This window comes from Nyctibius grandis, chromosome 10 (assembly GCF_013368605.1).
Source record: "Nyctibius grandis isolate bNycGra1 chromosome 10, bNycGra1.pri, whole genome shotgun sequence".
Classification (NCBI taxonomy): domain Eukaryota; kingdom Metazoa; phylum Chordata; class Aves; order Nyctibiiformes; family Nyctibiidae; genus Nyctibius; species Nyctibius grandis.
The window spans coordinates 9888316-9898641 of record NC_090667.1 but is presented as its reverse complement, the minus strand read 5'-3'; the positions used below and the strand labels follow the sequence as shown (position 1 = coordinate 9898641).

Below are 10326 nucleotides of genomic sequence, written 5' to 3'. Positions count from 1 at the left end.
CAATCTAAATAGAAAAGCAATGGCCATCAACATAGGCAGGGCCAGCAACCTTCTTCTGTATGATTGACCAGAGGTTTTTTCCTAGAAATAGTACAAAACATGCATGGCAGAAAAGTACCACTTCATTCTGACCATGACTGTAAAGACAACTAACACAAAAATAGGCATCGAATACTCAATTCACAGATTCAGCCTCAAAACTGCGTATGTAGACACACGCTTCCAGCAGCGCCTTGGGAAGAGCTGTGCCTGGCTGGGGAGAGCAGCAGGGCCAGCGGCACGGGGCTCTGCAGACCCGTCTGGGAAGGCGGGTGTTCACAAGTGCATCCCTGACTTCGGGGTGCGGGGTGGGGAAGGAGCAGCACCGTGCAAACCCAGCAGCCGCCCGTGGGGCTCCAGGAGGCAGCCGGGCAGCCCAGACCTGCTTGCAAAGAGGGGATCGACAGCGACCTGATCCGAGGCTCGTGGCTGGAGCCCAACGCTCCCTTCAGTCCATCTCTACCACAACAGAACACTGCAAGAACATTTTATATTATGTGTTTCAATCTTCTAAAAGTTAAGAAGCAGGTACCGTTGTTTTCCTTATTCTTTCAGTTACATTTGTTATGTGGCCACATAAGTGGTATCGCTAGGAACATATTCTACTATCGTTATATCACAAACCCAAAATATTTACTGGAATAACCTGTCTCTCAAAATACTAATCAAAGCAATTTTTTGAGATTTCATTCAGATTTGGGTGCTTCTGGAAACTATTGATTTGAAAAAAATCCAAGACTGGCTCCCAATAACTATGTTACTAAAACTGTACATCAGCAAAGGCATTTACTCTTTCATCCTCTATCTTTTGTACGTTTTGTTAAGTTAGAAACCCAGATCAGCATAAAATGCTTGCCAAGCGAAGGGAGAAATGTATTCAGATTTAATCTAGTGATTATGGTTCATTCGTTGCAAACAGCTCCTTCACCAAGGCCATAAGGTGAATTATTAACCTCTTCCATTCACAAATAGAAAAATACCTTCAGTCACGAGGAAGTAATACCAAAAAAAGGTTACATGGGTTATTTGCGGGCGCATCAGCAAGGCACACAGCAAGTCACTCTGCAGCAGAAAATACTGCTTGTGAGGGGCAAGAGGGGCAGAAAAGCTGCCTGATGCCCCATGGGGTTGACAAGGTGGCTGTCCTGGTGGGAGCAGTGATGTCCCGGTGTCCTGGTGCCTCACTGCTTCTCAGTGGCTCTGCCTCTGCCCAGACACTTATGGCAATGCATGATGACAAAAACACTCCTGGGGAAGCGTTTCACCAAAGTTGCTGTTATCTCAAAGATGACGTTATTGCAAATGAACTTCTGCTGCTCTTGTCATCCAGAGTGGCTGCTCCTCCTGTTAGCAACAAGCAGTAAGCACTCCTCGCAGGTTACTCACAGGGTTACTACAGCCAAACCCCATCAGTTCACTCCCTGCTATCGGCTCCACCAGTCCTCAGTGTGGGTCTGGCGTGTCTCCAGCCCCTGGGGTGCACCCTGACATTGGTGTGACCCTTAGTTTCAGCAGACCACTGGTTTCAAGCAGCTGTGGAGCAGGCGCAGAACAAGTAATGCAGCTCCTGAGTAATTAATTCAGCACATAAATAGAGTAGCTGTTAGCAGGTACACGCTGCTGTCCCTGCTAGTCACCCCTGATACTAGTCTCCAGGCTCTGCAACAGGTAAGAGAGGTGTTTCTGGGTGCAGGCTGTGGGATGGGGACTCCTGGCTGAGCTGGGGGCTAGGATTTTCACTGGGACCTTCTCCCAAGCAAAGGATTATTGGGGCAAATGAAGCCAAACATGTTGACAGGACAGCTCTGGCAGGGGTGGGAGGAAGGGAAGAGAGGGCAGATAAAGAAACCTGCATTGGGAAGGCTGGAAAATGAAGGGGTAAATGGGGTACTTCAGTAAATGAGGATCAAGGGGAATTCATGGTATTCTAGAATGTGTGTAAGGGAAAGGAGGCAAAAGCAAAAATCAGTTTAAACAGAAGTAGAGAGAAAACAATAAACTAAACTCATCAAGGTGTCTCCCCTGCCCTGCCTTTAGCAGGGAGCCGGTCACACCGAAGGGAAGCTCCCAGCAGCGACAGCAGGCAGCACTTCCCCACCGACCTCTGCAGAGCCCCTCGGAAACCCCGGTCCATCTGCAAGGAGGGGGGTCCTGGGGTGGCTCTTGGCCACAGTAGAGCAACCATTTATTTCAGAATACAAATCAGCACCATACAAATCAACACCATACAAACTAGTACAAAAACAACATCTTGCTTTACATGATCTCCTTAAATCATATTTTGTATTTTGCTGTTATATCACATTGCTGGGAGTTTTGAGAACAAAAGGCCTTGAGGGCAGATTTATTTGACCAAGCAACCACAGAACTTCATTTTTGGCCTGTGTACTTTTTTAAGAAGTAAAATAATTCCTCAAAGGTGAAAAGAAAAAAAAAAAAAAAAAAAAAAAAAAAAAAAAAAAATTGGGCATCAGCACCATGCAAGGAAATTTTATCCAAGGAGCTAAGAAAGCCCGAAGGCAGACACGACTCCCTGCACCAGCTGAATGGGTCATGCTGGTAATGCCTGAGGCAGAAGTGACCACGTTTGGTTGGTCTTTTCTTCATTTCAAAATGAATCTGCTGACAGAGCAAAAACAAAGTGGAGGACTGCCATGAGCAGAGGGGCATTGCTGTACCTCAGCTGCACACACCATCGCCTCACCTCTGAAACGATTCATGTTGTTCCAAAAAACAGACACTAGCAGTGGGGCTGTATCAGGGTTTGAAAAGTATTGCACAGCTTGGGGGGGAAAAAAAAAACAACAAAAAGCAGCAATAAAAGCACGCTATAAACCAAGTTCACTACTGTTACACCAAGGCAAAAAAAAAATCATTGAAATAAGAGTCACCAGTAGGTCGAGCTTTGCACATTTTAACTAGTCACATTAAAGCAGAATGGGGTTGTTTCCAAAGTGCGTTTACTGCTTTCAAATCCTCGTTTAGAGCAAGGGCTCAGAGCTCTCTCATCAGAGAGGACTTTCTCCTGCTTCTAATAAAAATTCCCATCTGCCTCACGGGTGTGATCCCAAATAAGGGCAAAGGGAAAAAGAGGAACAGCCCTTGCCTTTAACACGACCAACACAATTGCCGAAAAACAGCATGTACTTAATAAATGCAATGTAGATTTTTTTATTTGACCTTCTGTTCACAAAATAATTTTATTATATGTATGAAAGCAGCATACAGGCAATAAAATTATGAAAACATTCACAATACATAAATACACAGACCTGATGCAGGATGTATATATTTCATTAATTTTTTTCCCCTCTCAGTTCTCTTTTCCTGACAACACGTTTTTTTGATATACTTTACAAAAAAGTTGCTCCAAAGGGTATTTTTTCCCATTCAGGAAACAAATAGCTTTCTTTGAATGCTGCTGAATATTAACACCCAATGTTCCTGTTGCTAACGTTCACTGATTGCTTTTGGCATTACAAAGGGAAAGCAGAAGGGAAGGACAACGGAAAAATAGCAGGGTTTTTTGGCAACTTTTCTGGAGCTCACAGGACGTTTTGGAGGTGGGGGCTGCAGTTCCATCCATATTTAGAAATGTCTTAATCCAAAATGGTAATGAGGCACTATTCCTTATTGAATGGACTATTGACATGGTAATTACTAAAATGTAACGTCCTCCTAGTTTCCAAAGTAAAGCACTAGGTACCTCACTTTTTAATTCTGACTGTGATGCAGCAGCAGACAGACATCATGATCCTGGCGGTACTGCAATAATACAGGTGATAACGAGGTCTGGCATGTTTACTACCATTATAACCAATTGTGTTTGTTCAGAAAAGATATCCAAGACTTGAAATAAGAAAAGTCTGAGAAAGCTGTTTATCTTACATAAATACAAAACATTATATACTAAGAATTGTTATCTAAGAAGCTTTTCTTCTCAAATTGGATTCTTCTTAAGGTTGTAGTCATCATATCTAAGGTTTTACAGATCCACAAACTTGACATTCTAGCAAAGTCTTTGTAACATGAAACTTTTTTAAAAATAAATAGCAGCAATTTCTTTTATTTCTATAAGGGAAGAGAATTCATAACTCAGTCAACGCTGGTCGTATCTTTTGAAAGAAATCCCACTTAAAACAAAAAAAAAGCCCACACGCAAATGAACTCCACACAGCATCAGTTTTGTTGATTCCTTCATTTCTTGCTGAGCTTCTTAACATTCCTTCATCCCCCTCACCGGTTCTCCAGACTATCAGAGCTTGTAATAAAGTGCTGACTGGTTGACTGGTCAAAATGCAGTTATGAGACTCCAAAAATATCCCATTATTTAGACATCTTAAATAACATAAATAAAGTTCAATCTGTTATAACATATGAAAAATATCAATTTAAAACAATAAATAAATAAAACCAGTATCAACATATTACCTCCCAAATCTTTAAAAATAACCATTCTCATTATAAGGCTCAATTATTTGTCAGAAATAATTTTAAGAAGGCATCTACCTACCTTTACAATCCCTCAGTCTTTAATTAGGACCGTTAACACCCACTATCACAAGACACAGCAATCTTTTAACTTCTAGTAAACATTAATCTTTAAATACTTAACATTTATCTTTTGCCTCATTTTAAGTTAGAAATTGGTCTCTCTGTGTAGAGAACCAATATTTTCTTTGTCACTGCACTGTATCTAAATTTGTATATTTTCCTCAGTATGAACAGCACAGTTTAATATCCTTTTTTTAACCAATTTTCAGTATCTTTTCCTGTTTATTGTTTTAAATGTTAGATTTGCTTTGAATGCCAGGAAAATTAATTCTGGGCTTGGTGTAAATGCGTATTTCTCCCTAGAGCTTAGTTTCTTACCAAAAGATCTTGTATATCTTTTTCTTTTTTAAAGATTATTACAATATACTCTATTAGGTCTTGCTGGGTCAACCTTACTGTTCAGGTTTTATGCTGCCCATTTTGTGTAATGGGACTGATCTTTTCCAAAGAAACATCAGCTTCATAATCCAAGATACTCGACAGCGCTGGAGACATTTTCTCCAAGGTCTTAGATAGTTCACCCTCTTCTTCCTTTTTGAGAGGTTCTTCTTCTGGACACATAATCGCATGTGGAATCAAATAAACCAGATTAGACTCTTTGGGGCTGGACCCTTTGGGCTCATGTTGGCTCGAAAAAACAACTGCTCCATTATTGTTAATACTAACAGTCTCTATAGCATTGCTGGACACAGGGCAGAGCCTGTAGCATCCCAGCAGGGTTGAAAACGCCTTGCGGAAATCAGCATTGAAGGCATAAATTATGGGGTTGAGGGAAGAATTAGCCCATCCAAACCAAACAAAAACATCAAAGGTGGTGGAATTAATGCAGAAAGCTTCTGATCCCTTGGACGGTTGGGTAGGCTCGCAGAAGGGAATCATGCAGTTCAATACGAAAAACGGCAACCAGCAGCACACAAACACCCCCATGATCACTGACAAAGTCTTTAAAACCTTTGTTTCCCTCTTGAAGGACATTTTGAAGTTGCTCTCTGGTTGCTGGCAGTCCATACTGCTTCTGTTGCCGCTCGTGTTCTGGCAGTTCTTGGCATGCACTGCTGCTCTCTCCAAAGCTGAGATGCGTCGTATTTGCTTCTGAGCAATCCGGTATATCCTTGTGTAAGTTACTATCATGATGGCCACAGGTATATAGAAGCTAATTAGAGAAGAAGAGATGGCATACATCCTGTTTAGGCTAGAATCACAGTTGTCCATGCTTATACCTTGTAAGCTGGCATTTAGGTCCAAAAAGCTTGTGGTTGCGGCCTTGTGCCAGTTCAGCTGCACAGGGATGAAGGAAATCAACACGGACAAAGTCCACGCCACGCTGATCATGATGAAGGCTGCCTTGGGGGTCATTTTCCTCTCGTACCTAAATGGGCTGGAGATGGCCCAGTATCTGTCCACGCTAATGACACAGAGATTTAAGATGGAGGCTGTTGAGCACATAATATCAAAGGCCACCCAGATGTTGCAAAATGAACCAAAAGGCCAGAAACCAGCAATCTCAGCCACAGCTTTCCACGGCATGACCAAAACTGCCACTAATAGATCTGACACAGCCAAGGAGATAACAAAGAAATTGGTCACCTTGGACCTGAGGTGGCGAAACCTAATGACAGCTGCACAGACCAGCGTGTTTCCCAGCAGCGTGGAGAGGATCAGCAGCGAGAGGAAGCAGCCCGTGAGGATCCGAAAGGAAGAGTCCTTTTCCACCAGCAACCCTTCCCCATCCATACTGGTGTAGTTCCAAGTCATAGCTTCTCCTGAGGGAAAATCATATCATGATTTTCATGATGACATCAGCTCCTTTCCTTGCAGACATCAGAGACATCAGACGTCCATTAATTACTCATCACCAAACAGACCAAAGGTCCTTTCTTAACAGTCCCTTTGCTCCCGGATGAACTTCACCCACTTTAAATCTCCCTGAACAACACTGAAAGCTCTATGAGCAGGAACTGAAAATGCACAAATACAGTCCACTCTACAGACTGGTTTTTTAAGCAATCCCTTCAGTAACATACTGCACCACCCCAGCATGAAGTAGCCTAATTCAGACAGCTCACCTGCAAATGTGCTGCTGCTGTCCTCTGCAAATATACCCCACAGACAGGAAAGCAATCACTTCTCCATGCTTGCATATATTCCCACTTAAATAAGCTATTGATCAAGTGTTTCCAGCGTCCGTTGCACTAGCCCTTCATATTTACTGAAGCATACTATACAAGGTGCTTCTTCTCTGGTTTAGTTTCCTACCCGTCTCGCTGATGGAACACTTCATCCTTTCTCCTCCGCACACTCCTGTTACAAAATGCATCAGTTCTCTGTTTCTGGGTAGCATAAGAGAGCAATTCTTCACTTTGTTTCAAATTGTTTAAGTTTTACACTTTCAAGACAAAGAAAATAAGCATAGAGTAGGTGTGTTTTAAAGGTTTTCAGTAAGAAGTAGCTCAGGTTACTTAGTTTTATTTAAACAAGAAATGCTGGCTCCTACCTTTCACCTCTGATTCTCTGTTTGCTCTGGGATGCAGGGCCGTCTCTCCTCCTCGTTTAGTTTTGGAATTGCATAGCAAATCTTGTGTACAAAACCAACACAGAAACACTGCATTGCATCAGCCGTGTGTGTGTTTTTTTCCCTGAAAGTGCAAATTGGCAGGGAAGAAGAAACAGGAGCCGGCAGAGTTTGACCATCAGGAGTTAGTTTTCAAGGGAGCAGCAGGTCTGCGCTGTCGGACCGTGCGTGACGGACCCCGACGGCGTGTGCCCAGCTACCTCCATCCCACGGCCCCTGCTCATCACCCCGCAAACTTTGTTGGACGGATCAGTCCCAGTCGCACTTTGTACATCCCGTCGAAGTGGCACATCGGGGCAAATCATCCCAGGCAAAAGGCACGGTATTCCCAACAGTGGCAAGAGCCGAGCACCAATTCTTTCTTCTGTCGTTCACTAGAAGGAGAAAGAAGGGCAAGAGGAGGAGAGGGACCTGAGCGACCTCACCTCGGCCACGACGCGGGGTGCGATGCCAGCGGTGCCCGCGGCCGGTTCCTCTTCCAGCGGGGACAAGTCGTTTTAACGCTCCGCTGCCAGGTTATAGCTCTCCATAACTACTCCGGAATAATCCCACCTCCTGCTCAGCGGGGCTGCGCTCCAGGGCTCGGGTCCAGCTTTTAACATGCTTTTTGCCTCTCAGAAAAGCGCAGGCGGAGGCAGCTCCTCACGCTCTCCCGCAGCCTGCCCCGGGCCGCGTATCTCCGGTACCGGAGGGTCCCGGCGGCAAAGGCTTTCTTCTGCCCGGGGCAGGGCTCGGCCACATCCCCCCTCCAGGAAAGGTCTGTCTGCCTGGCGTCCCCTTCCTATAGGGTTAAGAGAAGGGAAAGACAGGCATGGAGGTACGCAGAGGGCAAAAAGCCACCCCCCTTCGCCTCCTCTAACATCTTCGATCGGGCGCAGCTTCCCCTGGGCAGCCTCTCCCCGGTTTTTCTGCCTGCCTGGGGAGTAACGTCTGGGCCAGCCAAGCAGCCAGTGCGAGAGGCAAAGCCGGGCTCCTGGAGCTGCTGTCCTGGAGTTTAGCGCTAACGGGATTACTTTGCCCCGCCCGGAGCTCCGGGATGCCCGGGCTGCCGCGTGATGCCCCGGCGCTGCGAGCACAGCCGAGCTCGGTTAATTGATGCGGAAAGTAAGTACGGGCACCTACCCCGGGGCTGGGCGATGCTCAGGGGGCGGGATGCAGGGCCAGGCACCCGCGGCTTCCCCGAGCCCCCGGGCAGCAGCGCTACCCGAGGGCACGCCCGGGAAAGCGGGGGGGGGTCGGCCGGGACCCCTCCCGGCACAGCGGGGAAGGGGCGGCAAGCGCGGCGGCAGCGGTACTCACCGGCACAGCGGGGAGGGCCGAGGCAGGGCTGTAGCCGGGGCAGCGCTCCGCTCTGCTCCGCTCCGCGCCGCCTCTCCGCTACGGCTCCCGGCGCAGCCGCGGCCTCCGGGCTCCCTCTCCTGGGCGGCCGCGGCCCCGCGCCCCCCCGCGCCGCCCCGCGGAGGCGGCCGCCAGCCCGCCGGGGCACCGAGCAGCCCCGAGGGGCAGGGCTGCACCGGGGTGCTCCGCGTCCCCCCCCGCCCCAGCCCCAACCCGCCGCCAGATAAGCTTAAGCCCTGGGTTCCCAACACAGGCGAAGGGCATCGTTATCCCTGCGTGCAGGCACGGAGGGAACGGGGAGGGGGGGAAACCCAAAGCCCAGGTTCCCAGCGATGTGCAGCTGCCTGAGGACTCGCATGCTGGCTAATTTGTTCGAGATCAGGCGAGGGGACAGAAGAGGAACAACTTGGGACCCGCCGGAGCCTCGGAGCGGGCACCCTCTGATGGCAGCCGCGGGGTTTCGGGCCGCCGGGTTTGTGTCTGCGGGGAAAACAGTTCAGCGAACTGCGGTCCTTGCGCGCAAAAAACTGTCACTCTCTTCAAACCGTGTTTTCTTTGCAAAAATCCTTCACGTTCGGCAGTAAGCTCCAAAAAACAGCGGTTACATCTGAAACCCCTTCTTTCTCCAAAAGGGTTTTTTCTTTCTTACCTTACCCACAATAGGCAATGAAAGAAGATGAACAAGCTGATTTGCAAGTTCCTACCCTTGTATAGGAATCTTTCTCAAAAAAAAATCAGAAAATGCAGATAAAAGGCATCATCGGGAGATTAAAAACCTCCTGGAAGAACAAATAAGCTTACTGAGTTGTCAAGATAAATTTCGTAGGGTTCAGCATTAGTGAAGTTGCTTTTGTGCCATCTATAATTTTTCATAATGTCAGTTAAAGCAGATACAGTGCTATACTAACCTTGACTAGCTAACTAAAACACTTATTTTCCTTTCGCACTCTCTTTCTCTTTTTTTTCTTATTATCCTGTCCTTAAACATTCATCCCTAGAGGAGGGTGAAAATGGACAAGAAAATGTATCCTGTGCTGTTTGGTAATAGAGGTCTCTAACAAAACTCATTGTGAGTTTTCTTCTTCTATTTTCAACATTTGTTTCTTTTTTTCTCCTGTTCTTAAAGCACAACACAGGTGAGGTTTACTGCATGATACTTCTGAAAATGTAGCACGCTCCTGTCTTTCAGTAGAAACCCTAGGCTGAAGGTAGCATTGCCTGCATAAGTCACTGAGCGTATTTGATTTTATTTGTAACAACTTCCAGAGGCTCCCCCAAGAATGGCTTACTACTACAGCCATCCTGGATTATTCCAGGAGAAATCCCTGCTCCAGAGTACACAAACAGTGAAATTTTGAGGCGTACTGGGGAGAAATGCTGAGGTATGTCTTCCAGAAGAGAGTAGTCTGCTCGCTATCATCTGCTTATTGGTTCATCGAGCGAACTCCTCAGTTCATTTTTGCTAGGGAATAGCCTTTCCTGGGGAAGAGGCTGACTTCACCCTTGGAAGACTCTAATGCTGCTCATATGATCTCATATGATCTCATATAGATCTCATATAGATCTCATATGATCTATGCTTAGATGATCTTTCGAGGTCCCTTCCAATCCCTAACATTCTGTGATTCTGTGTGATTCTGTGATATGGGTGAGGGTTTAAAACTTTCATTTGAATCTGACAAAAAAAAAAAGCCTTTTAGCTTCCTGCTCACAGCAGCTTTTAAGAATCTCATGGTTCTGTTTTTTTTGGCAGTTCAGTATCTGTTTCAGAAGTCAGAACCTCTCTTCTGTCTCATCTCCAAGTTTGTGTGAGCAGTTCGGGA

General features: G+C 46.2%; 1 protein-coding gene across 1 annotated transcript; it reads right to left on the bottom strand.

Annotated features, from left to right (window-relative positions):
- Positions 1–4992: 4992 nt before the first annotated feature.
- On the bottom strand, positions 4993–7201 carry DRD1 (dopamine receptor D1). The gene is made up of 2 exons (XM_068409259.1): positions 7096–7201; positions 4993–6362 (listed from the first exon to the last, which is right to left on the bottom strand). Exons 1-2 carry the CDS (start codon positions 7199–7201, stop codon positions 4993–4995), a joined length of 1476 nt encoding a protein of 491 aa, XP_068265360.1.
- Positions 7202–10326: the final 3125 nt, after the last annotated feature.

Coding starts and splice junctions, on each gene's coding strand:
- DRD1 (XM_068409259.1), bottom strand. CDS start 7,201: ATGCAGTGTTTCTGTGTTGGTTTTGTACACAAGATTTGCTATGCAATT. Junction 6,363..7,095: donor AGAGCAAACAGAGAATCAGA/GGTGAAAGGTAG, acceptor GATATGATTTTC/CCTCAGGAGAAGCTATGACT.